General features: G+C 40.2%; 1 protein-coding gene across 1 annotated transcript in view; it reads left to right on the top strand.

The window, feature by feature from the left end:
• The window catches only part of ADCY8 (adenylate cyclase 8), a 221129-nt gene that overhangs the window by 142291 nt on the left and 53022 nt on the right, over nucleotides 1-25816 (top strand). Inside the window, exons 9-10 of the mRNA XM_069465970.1 lie at nucleotides 12800-12900; nucleotides 24862-25063. Coding sequence (XP_069322071.1) covers nucleotides 12800-12900; nucleotides 24862-25063 — 303 coding nt within the window. The remainder of the gene's footprint in view (nucleotides 1-12799; nucleotides 12901-24861; nucleotides 25064-25816) is intronic.

Here is a 25816-nt window from a genome sequence, read left to right on the forward strand (position 1 = left end):
CAGCAGTGGAATAAAATAGACATTATTACAAGCCTCTTCTTATACTTGATGAAAGGAGATATGGGAAAATAATTTTGAAACCTGCCCAAAGTCAAACTGTCAGTAGAGGGACTGAGATCCAAGCCTACGGTGACACCAAAGCCAATGCTCTCGTCTGTTCACTGCACTGCCTCTGCCTGGAGTCCCCAGGACTTGCTTCCCGGGCTCTTGTTTGAAGAAGACAATCCTGTGCTATCCGCATCCTCTTTTTTTTTTTTTTTTTTAACTTTGGATGGGGTGGGAAGAATAGGGTAAGGGGTTTGGGCTAGAGATTAAGTAGGAAAGAGTCCTAGAGCTGTAGCAAAATAAAAACAAGACCTTCGAAGACATAGGATTCCAGAATCAGTGAACAGTATTAGTGTGTAGCTACTCTATGCCTGGCATTATATATATCAGTTTATGGCATCCTCAGAGAAACATCACTGTCCCACTTACAAAAGAGAAACCTGAGCCCCCAGGAGGTTAAGTAGAAATCACAGATCTCAAAATCCAGCTATCATATTCCATTGACTCTAAGTACCATCCGTTGTGGGATGCTCTATTTTCTACACAGCACTCAGAAAGAAAAATCCTTCAACATGAACGTCTAAGAGGAAACACCCACATACACACATTAATAAGCGGGGCTTACACCTTCAGAGTAAAGATGAAGAGAAAACAATCCCCCAGAAGACAAGGGCAGTGAGGAAACCCCCGTGCCTATACCTTGGTATTGACTAAATAAAGGAGCAAATATCCCCAAGAATTTAAATTTCAAAATGGAATCTGCATAGGTTTGCTACATGAATTCACACTCTGAATGTGGTCTAAAAAAACCCTCAAGCAGAGAATTTAATTTAAAGTGGTCCTGGGTTGTGTTGATGTTGCCACCTGGTGACCAGCAGAAGCAATCGCAAACCTCCCTAGAAAAAACAAGATTTTAAGATTCCCCTGATAATAAGATGCCTTCTGATTTTAGAAATTTTCAAGTGTGCATTCTAACAGAATTTTTACACTTTAATTAAAATGTGCACCTTAGAATTTCCAAAGCCTCTTCTCTTCCCACTGCCTTACCCTGCTTCTTGGGAACAAGTTTGGACCATAAAAGCATGTTTTCTGAAAGGAAAAGTGGAAATGGAAACAATGACTGTACTCTTGCCATCTTTATAGGAAAGAAAAGGCTTTACTCTTGCTGAATAATCAGAAGACACATGAATACCTGAATAAGGGAACCTGTTCTCTCCACCTTTATGAGTGAATTAGAGAACACTGAAATGTTCAAACACTGAAAGGAACAAAGCTCCATTAAAATATATGAAACTATCATTCAGACATTTCCTGGTCACTTACAATTATAAGAATTGGCATATCTACACACAGTGTTATATGAAACAGGACTGTTATATACCTCATGATGTTGCATAAACACTTGTGGAATAAATATGGAAATAAATAAAGACTCAGTTTAAGAAGATTGGGGGAGACTGCCTCACCCCCCATAGCTGCTCTGAGGATATTTTTATGAATTCTAAGAGCCAAAAGACGTGAGTCAGTTTTGATGTGACTCTTTTCAGGGGAGAAAAACAGTTCTGAGCACTCCCTGCCATGGAATTGCAAAGGTGGTTCACTCCCCTCTCCCCTCAGGAGTCTTTTGAGTTAAACTTCAGAACAGTGTGCTCAAGACTCCTATGGCTCAGACAAGTTGGCACAACACAGTTCTCTTCTCTAGTCCTTGGTTTCTTCATCTGTGAAAGGAGGAAATGGAACAGCTCCTGACCTCCTTGGCAGTCAATACCATGAATCTATGAATTTCCTATGACCATGGTAGCCATATGTCCTGGTTTGCCCAGGACAGTCTTGGACACTTACTTTCCCAATGTCGTTATTAGTAGCAACTCCTTTCACTCTCAAAAATCATCCAGTGAGGATGTCATGTGACAAGTCACATGCTCCAAGTCTTGGGCCTCGGCCAGGTTAGAATTAGTGGTTCGCAATATCTTCACTTCCCAGCAACCTCATGAGGGCTTTCTGAGCTGACCCCTGGATTGCAGGGAGGAGGCAGTGCTAATCCCGTTGTCCATGGTCCTCTTCAGCTCCTCCCAGATTTCACAGACGAATCCTTTGCCCCTCTTTATTTGGGCTAAATATTTCCCAAGAGGGTTTAAATATCTCAGGGGCAAGCAAAAATTAGAACTGTGGTAAAGAGATGTGGAAAACATAATATGTTTGTCAAACACTATCGATCATATTGGATTTTTTTTCTTATTAAAAAAGAATGCATTTTCACTAATGAAAGTTTATACTAAGCATAATAAGGCAAAAAAGAAGAAAATGAAATCTCTTTGGATCTTTCAACCCCCAATAACCACTGTTACCGTTTTGGCATCTGTCATTCTGATCTTACATGAATGTGAATCTATAAACTAATTTATGCAATGTTGTATAAAAATAGATCATTTTGTACATAAGTTTTTGTAATATAGCATTAAGCAGTCTTTGCTTGAGCTTTTTCCCACATTATTAAACATTAAATTACAAAATAATTTTAGTATCTGAATACTATCCCATTGCATGTTTTAACCATTGTTTTGCTTTTCTTTTTTCAGTTTTTCACTATATTAAATTACACCATTCTCTTCATTAAACTATACATCCATGATTATTTGTTTCCTTAGGGTAAAATTCTAAGGATGTATAAAAGAGAATGTACATTTTAAAATACTTGATAGGCATTTTGAAATTGCCCTCAAAATTTGTGCTTATATTTTTAAAACATTGCCAATTTGGTAAGAAGCAAACAGCATCTCCCTGTCATTTTTATTTTTATTTTTTAAATTATGACTGAAGTTGAAGGTCTTTCTGTACGTGTTTTGGTGTTTATATTTCTCCTTTTGTGATTTACTCATTTATAAAATCTTAATGGTGTGATTTACACATTTTTCTTTTTTTTTTTTTTAATCTTTTTTTATTTCAGCATATTACGGGGCACAAATGTTTAAGTTACATATATTGCCCTTTGCTCTACCCGAGTCAGAGCTTCGAGCATGTCCATCCCCTAGACAGTGCACACTACACCCATTAGGTGTGTATATACCCATCCTTTTCTCCCCCCCTCCCATCTGCCATTAGATGTGTCTTAACTGCCTATCTTTTATTGTGGTGCTTACCTTTGTCTTATTGATTTGTGAGCCTTCTTTATACAGTGAGGAACTTAACCTTTTGTAAGATCATTTATCTTAAGCCCTTCCATTTTCACAGTGCTTATAAGAAGGTGATATTTCTCAGCCTCTGGGCCTCATTTCTCTTCTGGAACAAGGTTCTGAATGAAGCTTAGGATGGGGAAAGCAATTAATTACAATTATTTATGGATTTTTCCAGGCCAGAGAAACCAACTTAAAACCTTTGGTGCCTTAGGAGAGCTTAATAACATAGGAACACTTATTTGGAATGAGTTCCTTAACCTTGGCTTTCCAAAACCAATGTCAGCACTTTACAATAAGGTGACCTCCTTATCTCAAATAAAGACTAAGATATGTTTAATACATACTTCAAATTTTATTGGTTAGTTATGCTTTGGACATGGGCATTTTCATGGGTAAAAGTGTTAATATCAAGCCATTTCCATGAAGATTAGATTTCCTTCCTTCTTTCAATACTATCTTCCTGCTTAATTCTGAAAATTTTTCTTTGAGAAAAGGTCTCCTTTTGTCCTTGTGCAACTTTATGCAATAAAACCCTCTTTGTCCTAGGCTAATAGTTTTCAAACCTGAGAATCACCTAGGGATCTCATTTGAAATGCAAGTACCTTCCCCTCACTCTGCCAAGGAGATTCTGAATTTGCAGGAAGACTTGCATTTTGAAAAATACTCTTTTGGGATTCTGTTATTCTAGGTGGTAAACCACCCTTCTCTGTCCTTGGAGCATGAGAACATGGAGCATGGAGACTTGCCCCACATCTTCAGAGATCAGCTTATAGCAGAAGGTCCCCAGGTGCAAGCTCAAAGCTAATACAGCCTTTGATGGGCCTAGGGGAGATGTCTTTCAGTGGTACCAGGAGGACAGGCTCTGGGATCACACAGACCTTGATTCTAACCCCATTTTGGAAATGGAAGTGGGCACAAAGGACATTACCGATCATTAATGAATAATGACAAGTTGATATCACACACATATAAAATTCTCATTTAGCTCACAAGTCTTTGCTAAAAGACAGAGCGAGCTACTGGCCGGTGATGCAGAACAAGGGGCTTGATCTCCCTGAGATGATAATGATCATCTGCTCTTGGGGGTTGTTGTGTAAATTAGATGACACAATCTTCATATAATAGATGTTTTAATAAATGCAATAGTCCATCTTTTCCCTTGTCCTTCTAATTAATCTTATGCCAATTCAAAACTGGATGAGGCTAAACCATCACTTAAAATAAACATCACACTTCTCCTAGAGCCTTTTAAAAGAAGCTACTTTATTAAAAATGGTGGGAGGGGACAATCTTAATGTATCTTATATCTCATGGTATCAGGGTCCTAACCTTCATAAATCTAACCAAGTGCAGACTTGTAGCCCACTGGGAGAGATGTTTCCATCAATGCCCCAGGACCACTGGAGCACCAGCAGTGACCACCTTGGCCCCTGGGATGTGTTTAAATATGTAAGTGTCATTCATTTGTCTTTTTTCTAAATGATTAGATTATTCCAAGCCCCCTATTATCACCATCTTCCAAATAAGATGAGAAGAATCGTCTGTCTCTTTAAGAATATTTAGTGTTCAGTCATAACCAAAGGTCATGTCTTTATTCCTAGGAGGAAAAGTCAACCAAGGACTTGATATAGTTTCACATATGGGTTTCTTTATGCCTCTGAAAGAATTGTCCTTCTGCCTTGTATGGTGCAGTCCATCTGGCACAGCTCAGAGCATTCCCTCTGGTGGTTCCTGGGGAGTCCATCCACCACAGCTCAGAGCATTCAGTCTGCTTGTTTTGTGCTCCGTTTGTGGCCACTCCACCAGATGTCATGTACCCTGGCTCAGTGGGAAGACAGAAAGCCATGGCTTCTACTCCCTGGACCTTACACTCTAGCTTGTGATCTTGGGCCAGTCACTGAACTTCCCATCCTAAAAATGGGCATGAGAATGATCACCTCACAGCATTGTCATGTAGATGAAATGCAGACAATACTTATTAAGTGCTTTAAAGTCTGCAATGAATTGCAACTGAGGCAGTGATGTTACAAGGAAACTGATATTTGTGGATCACTTACTGCCATATCAGGCCCTATCATTTGTATTTTATATTTGTTACCTCCTTTCCTGTAGACATTAGCTTTACTATTTGACAGGTGAGGGAGTCTCAGAGAGTTTGAGCAGCTTTTCCAAGGCCCACACTAGTAGAAGGCGGCAGAGCTGGAATTCAAATGATTCACTGTGTCTCCCCAAGCTATTCTACCATGTCTACCGTAAAAAAGCCTATCCTTTTCATAGTGCTGCTTTCCATATAGTTTGGAATTCATTGAGGATGAGGCTGGTAGGGTACATGGGAGGCAGTATATAGCAATTTATATGGCAAATACCTTGGAGGCAAAAAAAAAAAAAAAAAGCAAAACTATAACCCTGAACATCTCTTTTACCCTCTGTTCACCCCCACACATACCTGCATAAACATGCACACATGTATACACGCGTAAGCACACACATACACAAAAAAATCCATCACGTTACTGGCAACACTCAAAACCTTGCTAAAGATAAACTAAAATGAGGGTAACTCTAGTACCCCAGCTATCCATGCACATGTAAAAATCAAATCAAATAAGTGAATTTGCAAATGCAGGAAACACCTTTTTTCTTAGGGCAGTGGGAATAGAAATGATGAGTCCTTGAACCATCCCTGAGCTGTGTATCCAAAAGAAGCTGATTAGCTCAAGTGATCACAGAATTAGTTGTGTGATGACATGGCTTAAGAGAGAGAGAAAAACCAGAGATAGCCTCTAAAACGACCAAAGGCATCTTGAACAAAACTGCAGGTGATTGAACTTCATTTCTTACATACAAATAAACTATCAGATTTTGCCTATTTTTATGTAATAATAATAACATCATAAATTGTGCTTACTACAAAGCAAGGTCTATGCTGAGTAGTTTTGAAATATTCATTTAATGTTACTTTTTTCCTGTCAGCAGCCACATAAAAACAAGGATTTGCCACTCAAGGGAACCTTTAGACAATCCTTTGGCTGAGTATCATTGCTTCATATCTATGTCCAGAATTTTTCTCAATTTTCTCTGTCGTTTATAAAGAAAATCAAAGTTAAATGGGGGCTTTAAAATTTTCAAAAACAGGCACTGCAAATTCTAAAATGTTTCTTTCTTCTTCCCATTAACTTTTATTGGAGTTAAAATGATTGGAATAAAGTAATAAAGGAGGAATTGGGGCAAAGAAAAGAAGGCAAAGCAAATGTGTGAACTTGCTGATGGTTAGGGTGTTGGACTCTGGCATTAGGTAATGAGAAAAAATGCACATTTTTATCTTGGAGACATTCAGAATTTGTTAAACCATTCCATTTTATATTTAGATGCATAGAGATGGAAACATGGAATGTGAACCAAATGGTCTCAGGCTTTCTCTTTCATTTTTCTAAATCAGACACTTCCTGATCATTTTCATGATCTTATTATTAAAATTATTTTTAAAGGAATTATTCTGTTACAGCATTAGGTCTCTTCCTTCAGGCATAAAGGGCAGGTTTCAAAAGGCTTAGAGAAGAAATCCATCTCTTATTCAAACAACAGCCTTATGAGACTCCTTTATATTCTTAATATTACCTGGTAAAATACTGCTATTTCTCCTGCCCTCTAGGTAATCCAGTGATATCAAGGGCTTTTCACATGTATATTTTTATAAATCATTATCCAACTACATTCCCACAAAGTCAGCATTTTCTGAGTCAGAAGTACCAATGTCACCTGTAATAGTGTAGTGTAGAATTACAGAATTACAAGGTCATTGACCTGGTCACTAAAGCAATTCTAATGCTTCATGTACAAACATCATCATCTACAACCAGGGGCTTCTAGCCAAAGAATATAGGAATAGTTTCCACTCTTTTGGCCTCCCCAAGGCTTGAGGGGCTGAATCACTCAAGAACAAAAGAGCCCTTCTTCCCAAGGATGGAAGATATTGAGGAGGATGAGCTGGGTTGGAAGCTTTGTAAAAGTTGTGCCTGGAATTCTCATATCACCGTCAAACTCCCCTACCAAGGAAGAACATAACATTAAAAAAATGTATTACCTTTAAAGGTCTTCTGTCATCTAGGGGGGGCGGGAGTGGTCCTCTCAGTTTCATACTTCTGAGGCTCTCTATTTTAGATACATGTTAGCATATTTCCTTGTGAATCAACCAAACACGATGAAATCCACTTTTGCTCAAAGGTCAGTTTACTTGGGAAGAAGTATGTCAGTGAGCAATTCCACAAGCACCTATCACTCATGGAATCGCTCCTGATAATGATGTTATTGGAGTAGACATCAAGATAGAGAAGATGGTCTATTTCAAAACAAAAAAAAAATATTGAAAATTAGTCTCTTATTACAATTATGCCTTTTATCCAAATGGTCTAATTTAAGGAAGCTCTAGGCCATTGCCCTGCTACATAATGCATGAATTTAACAATAGAACAGAGGTTAAAAGCCAGATGAACAGATTATCCAAATTAAGATTCTTCTTTAATTTAACATAGACATTAATTTATACTCATGAAAGATGTGCTAGAAAATTATCTTTCTTCAAACTAAGTTTATCCAAAGATGAAATGGGCTGCCAAGAGAGAATTCGATTTCCCCCATCACTGTAAATATTCAGGCAGGGGTAAACAGCTCATACCTAAGAGATTACTGAGTGACGTGGCCATTGGTTACCAAGATGACATATATAATCCATTCCAGCTATAAGACTTTTTAATCACACACACTCTTGAATAAAAAGACAGAGTACAGGTATAGTTTGGACAATGAACTAGATAATTGCTTTAGTTAGAAGCACCCTCTACATCTTGCACAGATGTAAGAATTTAGTCAGTATCTTTTAGCTTGTGGTCAAAATGGAGAATCTAGGAGAACATGGTGATTTTTCTCCCCCTCACCTAGGAAGATTTCTCAAGACTGTCACAGGCAAGGAAACATAGAAGGCTGGAGAGTCTGTTCATCACTTCTGCAAGTGAGCTTCCCTGATCATTCCTCTGTGGATGTAGAATCTGGAATGGACTTTTTCATCATGTGACCAGACTCGGGTTTCCCAGCTTCTTTGTGCCAGATCTAAGAAACCCCCCCCCCCATTGACCCTCATAGCTCTGATTTCATTTCTGAAGATGTCTTGCAAGAGAATACAGGGCCAACATCCCCAGACGTGAATAAAATAGAACACAAATTCTTCCTGCCTCATTTCCTTGGAAGGAACTCCAAATCTTAACTTCATCAAATCAAGTAGGAATATTCATTTTTGAAATAGTTTATTAATCCTTCAAAGATTGTTGTCCGTCTTCTGCTGCTGCATTTAAATAAAATCTACTGTCTTTTGTTTTCTTCCCTGTTACTGGTTCACCCATTGAAGCCTAAGAAAAGGGCTCATTACTTTGCATGGCACTGTGCTAAGGATCCATTCATTGATCCAGAAAATACAGCAGTGTCATTTTATTAAACTAATTCATAGGGTGTTTCTAAAGTCCATTCTTTGCTCAGGTCATGCTTCACTTTCATACTATACCAAGATTTTCACAGACTCAAATTTTTAACACATTCCCTTTCTTTGTATCAGAAATTACACCACTGAAATATGCCAACAAATGCTGTCATGCAATCATGCACTCTATAAACAAGATGGTCTCACCCTGAAAATAGCAAGGTAGCAGCAGTTAGTGCAGTCACTGAGACCTTGCACTCTAGAGTCAAACACTTTGGATTCCCTGTTTACAATCTGTGAAGGTGTGAGTGGGTTTCTCAATTACTCTAATCCTCAATTTCTTTACCTATGAAATGGGGATATGATAAACAAGATCTTACTCAAAGTTTTGTCATGATAATTCAATGAGAACATCCATGTAAAACACATAGCACAGTGCCTGCCTCACACTAGGTACTAGTCATTATTATTCAAATTTGTTACACTAGATTCTGACCTTTCTCTGAAGAAACCAAAACCCTACAGATTGAAAAATAATAATATTCCAAATCTAATCTAAACTCTCAAAGGAAGTGTTTGCAATTTGTTCCAAGTGGCATGTCCTTCTAATTGGTATGAATCCCATTTAGAGTTGGCTCAGATGCTGCCTCAGGACCTTCCTGCTCATAGACAGTGGCCCAATGGGCCAAACACTTGACTGCAGTCAAGAGATGTGGCTTATTGTCCAAACTTTGCCACCAACAAACTAATTGACCATGATGACAAGCTCTTTCCCATCTCGGGTCCTCAAGTGTCTCATCTGAAAAAAATATATATGATTGCCAAGTTATCTTGCACACCAACAACTCAGGAAATTATAAGGTTGTTTTCAAGAATACCTTTCCTAAGGATGCTGGAGAAGCTGAGAATTCCTCCCAGTGATGGGGCATCTTTGAGGAAGCAAGGGGAGAAACAAGAGCAGGGTCCTTTTCCAAGTCGAAAGACCACACATGAGAGCATAATCCCTTTAGAAGAATTCTTTCTAACATGGTAGACAAATTGGTCAATGACTCTCTAGGGGTCCCCACAAGGTACTATTCTATACAGAGGAATAGAAAACAACATTCTAGAAGGCAACACTGTGGTTGAAAAGGCAAGCTTCACAAAGGTAAAAGTATAGCAATAAAATAAGTATAATTAATTGATTAACAGTAGGAAATATTTACACAGGGTTATCATGTGCAAGGCACTGTTCTATTAACTATTAACTCATTTCATTCCCCCTGTAACCCTTTTAAGACAATTCCTGTTATTACTTCCATTTTCTAGATTAGGAAACTGAGACATATAGAGATTAGTAAATTTGTCCAGGGTTGCATAGCTAGTAAGTATTGGAGCTAGGATTCAAATCCAGGTAGTCTAGCTCTTGATTAGTCCATGCTCATAACCAAGATATAAAAGGATAAGCAGGGTCAGGTGAAGACAGAGCAGGTGACAAGGAGTCTCTAACTTTGGCAGGCAGGAGCACCCAACTAGCCTAATATAGCTATGAGCCACAGTGTTCAGACCTTCACAAATCAAGAGGAAGTCAAATGAATCACCACTCAATCTCAGTACCCTATCATCCTGAATTAATTAAGAATTTTCTTTTCATAGTGCTGTTCTCCTTGCATTTCCAAAGTAACAGTGCACTCCATTCTGAAATCCAGTATTTTATATTTGATTGACATCAACTCCACAAATATTATAAGGTTATCTTATGTGGCTGTGCTAGGCACTGAAGTCCAAACAGGAAAATAATAGAATGCTTTAGTATCACAAAGTGTATTAAAATGAAAAATGTGTTCCCATTTGACAGGCAAGAAGAGTGAGGTTCAAAGAAATTACCTTTGCTCACAGTGAAATGCTGACAGATCGCAGTGAAATGCTGGCAAAGTCAGTCCTACTACTTTGTCTCCACCCACCTTGCCATCTGAAGAAAACATAAAACCTTATGCATTTTAGTCTAAAGTCTAGACAAATGATGATTGTGTGACATTTTTTAAGTCTTAAGTAAGAAACATTCAGAAAAAGAATGACAGAGACTCCAGCTTGGGATCTATAGGAAAGGACATTTTCATGATGATAATGGGCTAATAATAGAAAAGAACCCTTTGCAAAGGAGCAGGCTCTCAGGCTCAGGCACTAGGAGTTACCAAGTTGAGGGTGTTTATAACGCTAGGATGCCTTGTCCAGGCTCAGAGAAAAGAAACCCACTTCCCTGGACAAAGCAGAGAGGGTCACCTGATGATGATTAACACACATTTGAGTAGACATCAGGGATACTATGGAAAGGATTTCTAAATTGGGAAGACAGTGGTCCATTAGAAGTCCAAGATGCTGTGATGATGATAGTGACGATGACATGTGATGATGATGATGATGGCAATGATAAAGAAGAAAAGAAGGAAGAGAATGATTATACTAAAAATTATTATTTTTTTTAATTCTATTATCAAATCTAAATAACCAAGCTGGTTTGAAATTAATCAGTCAGCCAACAAAAAATAATTAGATCTTGTGTAATTGGTAGTTAGAGTGAATTCAGACATTTGTCTTTCTTTGAATTAGCAGCTTTCTGGCTAACTCATTTATTTTCAAGCTGGCATGTGTGGGTCTTTATGATTGTGCCCTGTTCTTAGACAGCACTGTTGGTAACTATGAATAACATGGGTTTTCTGTGGTTTTATCAAGAGTGAGGATGGCTTACGGTGATTCTTCAGAGCCATGTTCCTGGTTCCCCTCCAGAGACCAAGCAGGTTGCCAGCAAGCAGACAGAGGCCTCAGTACAGGGGAGTAGAAAAAGCATCGCCCAGGAAAAACAATAAAGTTGCAGCCCCCGAACAGCATGATGCTTCACCTGTGGAGCTCACCAGCTACAGGTCATTCCCCAAACCTTAGCCATGACACTGAGCATTAAGTGTCACTCCAGGAAGTCAGCAAGAGAATAAAAATCATGGAACTGTTGATTACAAACACTATACCAACAACAAGTCGGACTAATTTTATTATTTCATTGGCCTGACTGAAACCTTGTCTTGGTATTGTGGACATGGAGCCTAGGGTGTTGTGAGAGATCTATTTGCCGGCTTCCTGTGTGAAGTAACTGTGAATTCAAATCAGGGCTTACAAAATTCCAAAGTGAGCCTTAGCTTTCTGTTTTCCCCCCTTCCACCCCCAAGACATGACCCGCATGCTGTGTGACCAAAGCAAGTTACCAGGCCTCTCTGGCATGAAGGTAAAAGGAGGGGCTTGGTTGGGGCTAATTCTAAGGTCTGTTTCAGTTTTAAAAACCTTTTCCTTCCTCGGAAACAAGTAGCTTATTCCTAACTTAGCGACTCCAAGATGGCTCGAGAGACTGGGCAAGAGCAAAAGGAAGTACACATTCAATGCTGACCTTCGAGAGGCTTTTAAAGCTGGACAATGAAATTACTGAGTACTCTGGATAATCAAAATAAAGTTACCACCATTCCCCAGGGCTGCCTCTAGCAGACACAGAAGGCGTCAAACATATTGGTCTATCAGTCTTGGTTTCTCTTGTGTGAAATGAAAGGGCTACACTAGCTGGAGATCTCTTAGGCTACTTTCTATTCTAAGATCCTGTGAATTTATTTTCAATTGTTTTTTTTATTTAAAAAAAGGATACAAAAAGACTCTCTGGTAAAACATTTCCCTATGTTCTGAAACCTAACAAGAAACAGGGCAAGATCCTTAAATGACTTAAGTTTACTCATGAAGAAAGTCAATGTGAATTTGATTTGCTGCCTATATGGATGTGTGCTCTTCTGTCTTGTCAAAATGATGTTCGTTTACAGGGAGGGGAGAACTGGATGAGCTCATGCAAAGTCCCCCTCCCACTGTATCTACTGCTGGGCTCTCACTGGAAGGGGGTGGAAGGAGTGGAGAATTTAATACTCTGTAAAGGTTTTATTAAAATATGGATTCCTCTTAATTTTTTAAAAAAGATTTAATTGGCTTGTTTCTTTTTGATGTTTCCTTCAACCCAAACCACTGGTAAAAGCTTAACTCTTCCAAAAGGCCAATTCTACTGCAAAGTAACTCATTCTCCTTTTTTTTTTTTTAATTACAGTATTCTCAAATGAGGGATGAAGTATTCAAGTCCAACCTGGTCTGTGCGTTTATCGTTCTTCTATTTATCACAGCAATACAAAGTTTGCTTCCTTCTTCAAGGTAAATATGAAAGAACTAATTTATAAGGTGAAATGTCCTTATGAGATTATGGTCCCTTACCTGGAGCCAGCCAGCTGTCTTTTGAAGGGATCAGAATTTAAAATAACTGGGTCCAGGACCCATACCAAAATGTTTGACAATATTAATGTTTACTCTGATTGTCTTACTCTGCATAGTAATCTCATTATTCTGCCAGGGCTAGAGTCTTTTCCCCATTCTTAATAAAAACAACAACCAAAATTAAAGTAGGCTCCACTCTTATTTGACATTACACTCAAGAATGCAGAAAGTAAGTCCAAGAGCCTCAGTCATCCTTTACTTATTCATTTATAAATTGTTCATAGATACAGCATCATAGCTTCCTGGGTGAACAAAATTGGCACTTTATTAATAGCACAAATACCTACTTGTGGCTAATGATTGCTCTAAACATTTTACATACAATAACTCCTGAAATTCCCATGGCAACCCTCTGATTCTATGGTTCTATAATTCTCCCCGTTTTAAAGAAGAGGGAGCTGAGGCTCCAAGTAGTGAAATAAGTTGCCCAAGATCTCACAGTTGAAAGATGTTACAGCTTGGATTCAACTCAGGAAGTCTAGCTCTAGAGCCTGGATTCCTAACACTCTACTAGGCACATACATATATTGTCCAGGTTACAGGTGCCATAGCTGGGATTTGAACCTAGTTCTGGATTAGTCCAGGGACGTGCTTTTTCCTCTGCCCTACACTATAAGCTAGCTCCTCCCTCTTTTCTCAGCCAAATTGCCTTCTCTCTAAAATTACCATGAGTTTTTTCCTTTCACATGGTTAAAAATAACATCAAGTATTCTTTAAATATTTAATACAAGCAAGGCAGCATGTTAGCCCCTGTGGATGGTACAATTTTGCAAGAGGAAGTCTGTACTGTCTAAGACATAATATAGTGGGAGACAGAGACATTAACAATGGCTCCCACTAACTGAGCACTTAAGTACTAAATGTTTGCATAGATTATCTCGAAAAAAAAGCTTCAGAAGTGACCAATAGGTTAGACAGCATTCTAATTCCCATTTTGTAGATGATGATTTATCCCAGGTCACATTTCTATAACATCTGACCTGAGATTTGAACCCAGAGACAGAGTCTGTGTTTTTAACTACTTGCCTGCTTTACACCAAATCAGTGATTCATTCAAAGAAAAAGAATTGCTGAAAAGATATAATTTTGGGTTGAGTAAAATAAGGGACAAGAAGTGGAAGAGAATTCACATTTAGAAAGGAGGATTAACAAAGGCACAGAAGTGTGAAAGACCTTGTGTTTGTAGAACAGTGAGTAAATAGCAGAACCTATAGTCAAGGATGTGCGCAAGGATGTGGTGGGCACTGAGGCTGAAAAAGGAGTGAGCTAGCAGAAGTTCAACGTCCATAACTACGTTAAAGACTTTGGAATTGATCCCAGGGACAGGAAGGAGCCCTTGAAGACTTTTAGGAAGGTTGTAGCATGATGCTGTCAAAGAAAGATGTTCAAGTTAACAACCACTCAGGAAATGGCAACGTGTGACATTTTCTGGATTGGCAAGGGACAGTAGGAGAAGGAGAGAGGGATTCCGGGAAGATGGTGGCAGAAGTGGCATGTTTCAGAATCTCTCAGAGTCCCCATATATTTGACCAACTAGATAACTAAACCAAAAAGCTCATGGACTAGCTTTATAACAAAAACAGGCGATGTGGTAGCCCAGAAATTCCAAAATGGAAGTGGGTAGTGATAATCCCCCAATAGCCTCGAGATTTGTGTGATATCAGCATCTGTGTGGGAGAAAGCAAAAAATAGTACTGGGAATCTGCCATACCTGGGAGCACAGGGACCCAGTATAGCCAACAGATATTCACTGGGAAGTGCCATGGCCCAAATTGAGAAAGCAACTGAAAGCGGGAAGGAGTTTTCCCAGTCCTATAGCAGCTGAATGCAGAGGTCCACACACAGTAAAGTCTGAAGATCTGGAACCACCAAGACACCAGGAAGTCCCAAAATTGACCATCCAAATCTCCCTCCTGGGATAAAGCCCTGTAAGGGCTGTGAATGAAATCAAAATTACTCACAATAAAGGTTATAAAGAAAAGGAGAAGGGCCAGGTAAAAGTGGGAAGGGAATTGAGCTATCGTGCTTTTGAACATTACATGAAAACAACCAAAAACAAAGTTCTGTAAAGTTAAAAAAATACTATCCTCAACCACATTCTCTGAAAGTTCAGGGAGGTGTTTTACACAAAAAGAAACAGCAAAGTATATTGATAGCAATCCCATTCTAAGCTATTATAAGAAAAAAGAGAATAAAAGTAGAGTAACATCCTTATAGCCATTGAAAGCACTCCAAAAAGACATGCCCACAAACTATATCAAAACTTTAACCTATTCTTCAAAAGGAGCTGAAGTACTTAGTGTGATTCAAGACATTAAATAACCTAAGTCAGAAGTTAAAAAAACTTAGAAATTTGGCAAGAGAGCTCAGAAAAGAAATAGAAATAAAATAAAGACACATTTCAAAAAAGAAGACTTAACAAAATGGAATATACAGCACATAAACACAGCAAATAATGACTTACGAGAGAGAGAGAAGATGAAAGAAAGAACATTGTTGAGTCAAAAAGAAAATCAGCAAGATTGACAAAGCCTTCTTTCCCACCTTACCACCACACAACCAAGGATGCAATATGCTGATCATGTATTACAGCTGAAAGAGCTGTGAGACACAAACTCTTTCTGAGGAAGAGAACTTAGAGAAGTCCAAGCCAAGAGGGGGAAACAAGGACACTAGAAGAATCTGAAGCTGCCAGTACACATATTAATAGCTACAGCAAACGCTAAATGTAGCCCAACCCCAAGCCAGATTAACATAAATCCTCACAGCAAAGATCTATTTACATCAATTTCTATTACCTAATACAATGTGAGTTGTTTTCAACAGAAAATTACAAGGCATGCCAAAAGGAAAGGAGAGATAAAACAACCATCAGAATCAAACGCCTGTACAGCAGATGTTAAAATTATCAGACAGGGAATTTTAAATAATTAATATATTAAAGGTTCTAGTAGAAGTCGACAACGTGCAAGAAGAAATGGATGATACAAGCAGAGAGATGGAAACTCTAAGAGAGAAACAAAATAAAGTCAAAGGAAAGGCTAAAATCAGAAATACTGTGATAGAAATAATGAATGCCTTCGATGGATGCATCTGTAGGCTCAGCAGGCCGAGGAAGTAGTCAGTACACTTGAAGACAAGTCAACAGAAACTTCCCAGACTGAAATGCAGGGGGGAAAATGAATGGGGATGGGGCCAGTGTAACAGGTCAAAGCATCCAAGAGCTCTGTGACAATTTCTAAAGCTGAAACATGCATGATTAGATTAACAGGAGAAGAAAGGAGAACTGAGCAAAAGAAACAGTTGAGGTAGTAATGGCCAAAAATTTTCCAAAATTAATGACAGACACCAAACCACAGAACCACAGAACCTCAGGGGTTAAGCACTTTGGTTAAATAACCAAGCAGGATAAACACACACACACACACACACACACACAAAGTATATTCAAACTGCAGAAAACCAGAGAGAGAAAATCTTAAACCAGGAGGAAGGACAACACCTTACCTACTAAGGAATAAAGATGGGGATTACATCATACTTTTTTGTCAGAAACTGTGCAAGCAAGAAGAACGTGGAGTCACATATTTAAAGTGTTCAAAGATTAGCCATCAACTTAAAATTCTGTAGCCTTCATAAGTGAAGGAAAAATAAAGACTATTTTAGACAAATGAAAACTGCATATTCAGCAGAACTTCTCTGCAAGAAACATAAAAAAGAGGTTCTTCAAACACAAAGGAAATCTTATAGTCAGAAACTTGAATCTCCATAAAGAAAGGAAAATCATCAGAGAAAAACTAAATGAAGTTAAATAAGATGGGTTTTTTTCTTATTCTTAGTTAACCTAAAACATAGCTGTTTGTTTAAAGCAACAACATTAACAATGTACTTGGTTGTTATAAATATGGGTAAAAGTGAGCTGAATGATAGCAATGTGACAAGGGACATGAGGAAAGAATTGGGAATGCCTTGGTTTAAGGTACCTGCATTACACATGAAGTGGTGTATTGTTATTTGAAGGTAGACTTAGATTAATTAAAAATGTATATTGTAAACTCTTGAGTAAACACTAAAAAATTTAAAAGGAATATGATTGATATTCTAAGAAAGAAAATAAAATTATATCATATAAAATGCACAATTGAAATGAGACAACATGGAAAACAAGAGGAACAAACAAAGAATAAATGCAATGGATAAAAATAATGACAAAGATGATAGATATGAATCCAACTTTAAAAATAATCACTTTTAGATATGTATATGCTATGCAAAGAATAAATCAGAGAAGGATACCAGGGAACACCAGGAGAGAATGAGTTTCCTGACTACCTAGGAGACTATGAGGACTAGAGTCCCAGGAAAAGGGGTCTTAGAGTGGTGGGCTGTGAGTGTTGGTGGGCTTGCCAGATTCACCCAAACTTCCTGGACTCCCTCTGTACTCCTATCAATGGGAATGTGGGAGCCAAGAAGGGCATGGCCATAGCTGTTATAGGCTCCCTCTGGATTGCCCAAGCATAGGGATTGACATTCCCAACAAACATCTGAGCACCTACTATGTGCCAGTTTGTGCTGGACAATGGAGATATACAGTCAGGGTCCCTGCCATCATAAAGCTTACAATCTAGTGGGTTAAAAGATGATTAGGGCAAGCATGAGGTGGGATGGGATGTGGAGGAGTGGGGTGACATGAAGAGATCAGGGAGGGCTGCCCAGGACAAGTGACAGCGACTGCTCAGCTGCCTCTGGAAGGAGCTCACCAGGTCATGGAAGACCACTGAGAATGTTCTGGAGCAGAGGGGTTGTGAGACTGTAAGGAGTTGTGACTGGTTGGCAGAGGAGACTTTATTGAAGCATTTTATCAAGAAGATATGCGATCAGATTTGTGTTTGGAAGGATCACACTGGCGGACAACGGACAGGAGGGAGTGAGATCTGGAGTTAGGAAGACCAATCAGCAGGCAATTGCAAAAATCCAGGCAAGAAATAACAGTGACAAGAGAGTGGCAGTGGGGTGGACAGCACGGGAAGAATTTGCCGGATATTTAGAGCAGAGACTTGGCCATTCCCATGACTGATCAGACATGGGGGATGAGAGAGAGAGAGAGATGACCAGGATGACCCTGAGGGTCTGGACTTGGCACTGGACAAGAGAAGGGGTCACTGTCTTCCATGCATGGGAAGGGAGCATCACACTTCCCGGCTGGCCTGGGCAGTTCCTGTCCCAAGTGGTGTGACCCAGGAGGTGAGGCAGCTGCAACAGTCTGATTCCTGGGTTCGGGGGAAGAGACCTGGGACCTCACCCAGCAGCTAGTTGGAATAAGTCTCTGACTCTAGGGTCCAAGCTCAAGCCCATAACTGAAATTCAGCCAGTGCACCAACCTCACTTGCTTAGAGAAGTGGAGAAACCTGACAATGAAGGAAACTATGAAGCTGAACTCTGACCAGACAATCCACATATTGTGGGAATTGAGGGGCCCATTTGCTCCAGACACACCAAAAGCTTTCTTTAATAAGTGCTGGTTTCCTCTCCAACTCATTTTGTTTCTGATTGATGCTTTGCAACTAAACAGATGGTGAGTGCCTTTCACTGGTATTTCTTCTGTCACGGATTTTTTTCAGGAGATGAGGCAGTCTCTATTCATATGACCACAGCTAATTCCCAGACCTGAAGCAAAAATTAATGGACCCTAGCAAAGAAAGACAGTGCTTGCCCAGCTCTTTCCTTTAATCTCCACATGCACACAGATGTTCCTCTCCAGGAAGGGTAAACTGAGGGAAGATTTAAAAATACCCTTTGCAATTATAGAACAATATGCCTAAGTCTGCACACATGGTGATGAGAGAGACAGAGAGGGGGAGGGGAAGGAAAGAGGGAGAAAGGGAGGGAGGGAGGAAATGGGGAAAAGAAAGAGGTAGTGAGGAAGAAAGGGAGGAAAGAAAGAAAAGAAAAAGAAAGAAGAAAGAAAGAAAGAGGGAGGAGGGAGGAAGGGAAAAGGGAGAAAGAGAGAGAGAGAAATAAAGAAAGAAAGATAGAAAGAAAGAGAAAAAGAGAGGGAGGGAGAAAGGAAGAGGCACTGAGCTTATTACTCTGTGCATTTTACTAGCTGTATCTATGTATTTAATTTCTCTGAAGCCTCTGTTTTCTCATCCATAAAGTGGGAATAACGATGCCCACTTGCCAAAATTGCAGTAAGAATTAAATTAACCATTCCCATTTTTGTTAAATTCTGATTCCTTCCCCTTTCAGAGCCACAGAATTTTCATCTGTTGAAAGGGCTAATAATAGCTACCTCTCAGGGTTGTTGTAAGGGCCAAATGCACTATTGCACTCGCAGGCTCTTTGCAGATTCTAAAGTGTCATCTTTCAGTATGATACAAGTTTCTGTTTCCTATTGTACCACGAAATGCTATAGGCTATTTACTCATCCCCACTGATCCCTGCTTTCCCAGCAAATGTCAAATCATGATATCAACTCTAACTCTGCTTTAAAGGCAGACTGCAGAGAATAATTAGAACTTAATGTCTAGAAATTATTTGGGTAGAGCTGTTTGCAAATCCCTTGTCATTCTTTTTGAGACTCGATTTCAGAAATGAAAGGTTTCCTTGCCTCTTATGTGCACCAACAATGCAAAAGCAAATTGAGAACCTCTGGATGCCTGAGTAGCTCTATAATTAGATAAAATTTACAATCTGATGTATAATGTTTATATGTGAAGAAATAAATGAATGCTGAGGAGCTGCTGCAGAGATTTCCAGAGTAATTTTATGTGCAGTGCCAGCAACTTGCTTAAAAAACCTGTCTTGTAATTAATATTTTTCCCATAGATCTTTGAAATGCCTTTGGTTTCCTGAATTTCACCATGAACAGAGAAAGAGAACTAATATTTCTCTGAGTTCTTATTTTACTGCTTTATTACTTTATTTAACCTCCTTTAAAAGGCTGTAAGCCAGGCATTGTGGTGCATGCCTTTGGTCTCAGCTACCCGGAAGGCTGAGGCGGGAGGACAGCTTGAGCCCAGGAGTTCGAGCTTGCAGTGCACTATGATTCCACCTGTGAACAGCCACTGCACTCCAGCCTAGGCAACACAGTGAGACCCTGTCTCTAAAAAAGCAATAATAATAATTTCTTTAAAAGGTAGGCTTAAAAATTCTGGTTTTACAGATGAAAAATGGTGCTCAGAAGAGTTAGTTACCTTGCCCAAGACTGAGCTATTTGGTCATGTTTTGGAACTGCAGGTCCAAACATGCAGGGCTTTGCTCTTGCCACAGACCATGCTGCCTGTCTTTCACCTCCCTTTCCCTTTGTCAGCAAACCCAAAATGAAATCATTTAAAACCGTGTCGGGGTTCAGGTGGGTTCTGTGTGCAAATCATCTCATACAGCCCTCCAGCATGCCCTGATGGCCCCCAGAGAGTATACACAAAAGCCCAATAATTAAATGGGCAACGAAATGTCTATTTTATAAATTTCCAGACAAATGAAACCAGGATAAAAGCTGGAATACATAATGTGGCTAAAGTCAAGAGACCACGTGGCCTCTATCCTGAATCTCTTGAATCTCTGCCTGCCCCCTGGACCCCACCTTTAAACTCCAGTGTGAGACCCTACCATTCTGATGCTGTGAAAGACCAAAATAAGGCACACCTGCCAGTGCCAAAGATGCGTGTGTCTGACCTCAGAAGGTGTCTATCTGTGCCCAGGGCCAGAGCTAGCAGACCTGGGCTTCCTTAGAAAGAAGAGGTGGCCAGACCTCCTCCCTTAGGGCAGATTAAGGCTCTGGCTTCTCTCTCATCCCAGTGGATCTAAGAGGAGGAGAAGACAAGTGTCTGAACTGTGCATAAACATTGACCTTTAACAGTGACCCTGCCCTCCAAGAATAGTGAGGTCCACTGAACATCCCAGATGGGTTGTGGGTTAGCCCTTCCTCCTTCCTTGGTGAAGACACAGCAAGCAGGTAGACAGAAAGTCTGGGAGCGTGGGTGAGAGGCCTCTTCCCTATGAAGGCTGGTGAGGGGATAAAGAGAGTCTTCTCCCCCCACAAAAATCATAAGCCAGTGGATATTTATTGAGCACCATCTGTGTACCTATCCCTATGCCAGATGTCATGGAAAAATCGAAAGGAAAGCTGAGCTTTGTAGGATGGACAGGACATGCCCCAGGCTGCATACAATTCTGTATTGCCCAGACCACGGAGTGCAGAGAACTGAGAGAGAGAGAGAGTAAAGGCAGGAGAGAGAGCCAAGAGCAGCCGCGCAAGGCCTGTACGCCATGCTGAGGACCATAGACTTTATCCGGATGGCAGTGGCGGAGGATCCTGCTGGGCAGCTTGCAAAGTTGCCTTTCCCTGGTTTGCTTCCACCTTACACTTTGTTTGTTTTTTTTTGTTTGTTTTGTTTTGTTTTTCAATTTTAGGCATTTCTTTATTTCAAAATATTAAGGGGATACAAATGTTGTTACATGCATACCTTTTGTTATACTTAAGTGGGGGCTTTTAGTGTGCACATCACCCAAATAGTGTTCATTGTACCCGATAGGTAAGTTTTTACTCCTCCCCCTTCCCCTCCCCCCTCCTTGCTTTCCAATATCCTTTACATCTCTTTGTGCTCATTAATTGATGGGCACTTAGGTTGATTCCATCCACATCATTGCAACTGTGAATTGTACCATGATAAACATTAGAGTGCAGGTATCTTTTTGATAAAATGACTTCTTTTCCTTTGGGTAGATACCCAATAGTGAGATTACTGGATCCAATGATAGGTCTACATTTATTTCTTTGTAGAATCTCCCCCATACTGTTTTCCATAGAGGTTGTTCTAATTTGCAGTCCCACCAACAATGTATAAGCATTCCTTTCTCCCTGCATCCATGTCAGCATCAATTATTTTTTGAGTTTCTAATAATGGCCATTCTGACAGGGGTAAGGTGGTATCTCATTGCCTCACACTTTGAAACAAGACATTCTTATCTTTGATGGCTGCCTCGTGTTACTGAGACACACCAGCATTGGAATTGGCCCCATCTCTCATGGGACTGCCTGACAAAGGGATCCACCTGTGTTCTCTTTCATTCATCTTCCTCGATGCCCAGGAATGATGGTGTGTTGTCAGGGAGTATTTTTCCAACCTGTCTGGGGGGAAGTTTCCCATCTGCCTAGAGCCCTCTGGGAACTTACTGATGCACAAACCTTCTGTTCTTATACAGAACTCCCACAGAGAGTTCTTGTCAAGGTGATCTACAAAATCAAAATTGCGCAAGTGAAAAAAACCAAACAACACAAAAACCAAACTTCTAACAATGGTAGATAGCTGGGGCTGTGGGAGGAGTCACTTTCCAGCCTTCATATTCCTTGACCACACAGAGGGTGTTGACATTCTTGATTACTCCCTCGTTGTAAATATCTTCCCCCCAATGCCTGTTGCCATAGTGCCATGCACTTCCGCTCTCCTGTCTACCTGACCACATTTCCTAAATTCCTTTTGCTGCCTTCTCTTCTTCCAGCCTGTTAGCTTCTCCCACAGCTTCATCTTGGGTCCTCTCACTTCTTGCTGTGCACACCCTCCTTGGGCAAATGCCTCCATTCCCATATCTTCAGCCACCACCTATTCCACCCAGCCCAAGTTTCACAACCATCCTTCTAGCTATCTAGACATCTAGATATTTCCCATTGGATAATCCGCCAGTACCAAACATTCAACTTGCCCCAAATCAACTTCATCAACTTGTCTCCTATAAGATTGGCTTCTTTTCCTATGCTTACCCAGTTAAGATAGTAAAAACATTAGTGCCATCCTTAATGACTTCGGTCTCTCGAATGCCCCCCACACACACACACATACAAAACACATATTAAGATTACCCCACATCTTTCCCTGCACCTCCCAATTATCCGTGCTGATGTCCTATGCTCTTCCCTTGTCAACTCATGCCTCGACTATTTAAATCTTCTTCCAAACAGTTTTCTTCTTTACTTCATCCTCCATCTCCCACCACGGTTGTTGCACAGATCTGATCACGTCCTTCCCTGATTAAACACCGTAAACATCTGCACACTGCCTACAGGACGAAGCTCCCTAGCACAGCATGCATTGAGCCATTTCCTCTCTGGTCCCACAGCCTCGCCGTCGGGGTTATCGGAAAACTCTGAAGGCTGGTCACTCTCATTCTTCTGATGCTTTGCTCATGCTCCCCACTCTTTCCTACCTAAACACCTTCTCTTCAACTTCCGACTCCCAACCCCAATGTCACCTCTTTTGTGAAGCCTCCCTTGATTTCCTTTTTTATTTTCCAAAACATGGCTCTTCATAGCTCTTTCTAGGTCACAGCATATTATATAACAGTTCGTCATTTATATGTCCGTATTCCCCTGTGGACAATGACTTTTTAGAAGGTGGGGAAGATGTGTTTTTGGCCCTGGTACCCCTATTGCCTGCCATTGTGCCTAGGAAGAACGCTTGTTGAATGAATAAATATCATGATGAAACCACAGAACCAAAAAAGATGACTGCAAACCTAGGGGATATATTACTCACCAAAGTGATTCAAATAGCGGAGTGGTGTAACAGAGAGGACTTTAAATCCTAGTTTTAACACTTACCAGATGAATGGCTCCTGGGAAGTTGCTTCCCTCTGAGCCTTAAATCTTCATCTGAAAAAAAGAGAGAGATCAAAAGACCTCTTTAGGTTTGTTCCAAGGAATGAAAATGAGATATTATATATGAAGTGTTCAGCTTAGTGACTAGAACATAGTCAGAGCTCAATACATTATTTATATGAATGTTATTAATAATAAATAAGAAATTTCAGGCAAAAGGATAGTAGAGATAGTGTAGGAAAAGGAAATGGATCCAACTTTATTCACTAAATACATATTTATTGAGTACCAGACAATGAAAGATATTAAAGCCAGGAATGAACATCAATTTATAGAAGAAGGAACAGATATAAAATCTCTCACCACTTCTATCAAGATACCCTTTAACACCTGCATCAGTTTGCTGACTGAAATAAAAGTGGAAAAATTAGAGATGCCAGTGTAGGCCATAAATGGCTGGACACAGAATAGAGAACAAGGGATGAACTCCCAAGGAGAAGCAACACGCCTAGTGATGAATTGGTTGATAAGGAGGCGAAGCAATCAAAGATCACTCCAGAGATGGAGTTTTAGATCACAGAGTTGCTGAAAACATCCTAAAACCCAGCATAGGTGTCCAATATACACAGGCTACTACAGACCTTTGGTGAGAGCTTCAAGCTCAAGATGTAAAACTCAGGAGTGATGTGGAAGTCTTGGATGAGTACGAGTTCTCCTTTGCCCACTTCCCAAATTGCATACAGTACATTCCATGCAAACCATAATAACCACTAACAAAACCGAGCAACTTGGGACCAATGCCAAGTCCAGTTATTTGCATCCAGGTAGATGGAGAGGGAAAGTTTCATAAAACCCACCTTGAACGGGAAAAGGCATGTGGGTTTATCTCATGGCCAGAGTATTGAGATAACACTCCAGTGGTGTGTTGCGTTGGCAGCAGTTGCCTAGTAAGGAAAGTCAATGGTGAAAGAAGAGAGAAAAAATGGGCAGGAGCAAGAAATCAAGCCAAATATTTGATGTTCTTTGCAAAGTTTCTTAATAGAGAGAGTATTCTAGGAATGGATGTAATTTTTAATATCTCTCCTGCTAAAGTCCTTTTCTTGAACAAATAGAACTTTAGAAGAATTACTGGGTGCGGGTGCAAAGGGTGGGAAGGGAAACCATGAATACCACGATCGCCACCCCTGCTCAGCAAGGGGGGATCAGACGATTGACACCCTGTGACATTCTGTGTTTCCCTGCAGAGTGATGCCAATGACCATCCAGTTCTCCATCCTGATTATGCTGCACTCAGCTCTAGTCCTCATCACCACAGCAGAGGATTATAAGTGCTTGCCCCTCATCCTCCGGAAAACTTGCTGTTGGATCAACGAGACCTATTTGGCCCGGAACGTCATCATCTTTGCATCCATCTTGATTAATTTCCTGGGTGCCGTCCTCAATATCGTAAGCATCCCACGTCCTCCAATCCTGTGGTGTCCAGCGTGCAAACGTTAAGAGTTTGTGGAGCCTACAGCTTCTTGCATTACCCTTCCTTGGTACCATAACCTTCATGTGCCTGGTCCAGCCCCAAGCTCAGAGACAGAGAACAAAGACGTGGCCACTGCCAGAACTGTGCATTTTACTGTTGGAAAATTGTCTATTTCCCAGCAGAAGCGGTTATTCGCTCCAAAGGAGCTTCAAAAGCCCTTCAGTTTCTGTATTGTCAGTGGCCAATCGATTATATCATAAAGCATAGTCACCATTTATTTATGAAGTACCAGTACCTACCTGCTATGTGCCATGCACTGAAGGGGGAGCTTTGCACGTGTTTTGTATCTAATCCTCACATAGACCCCTTGAGGTAAGTCTCGTTATCCCCACTTTACGGCTGAGGAAACTGAGGCTCAGAGACATGAAATAACTTGCTAATAAGGTCTGTCTGACTCCATGACCTATGCTCACTCTAATATGCTAAACTGTATCTCTGGGAGTGGGGGCAGGGTGGGGGAAATGGCAATAAAATAGCTGCCACTCATTGAGCACCTATGATGTGCTACAGGTAGGTATTATTGTCCCCATTTCATGGATGAGGAAACTACATTTCAGGAAAGTTGAGTTTCTTGCCTATGACTTTCTGAGCATTTATATGTGATGTGACACATGGACTCAGATGAAATTCCAACTGCCGTGATATTTATCACTGTTTTAATTTGGTGA

This window comes from Eulemur rufifrons, chromosome 3 (genome assembly GCF_041146395.1).
Source record: "Eulemur rufifrons isolate Redbay chromosome 3, OSU_ERuf_1, whole genome shotgun sequence".
Taxonomy (NCBI): Eukaryota; Metazoa; Chordata; class Mammalia; order Primates; family Lemuridae; genus Eulemur; species Eulemur rufifrons.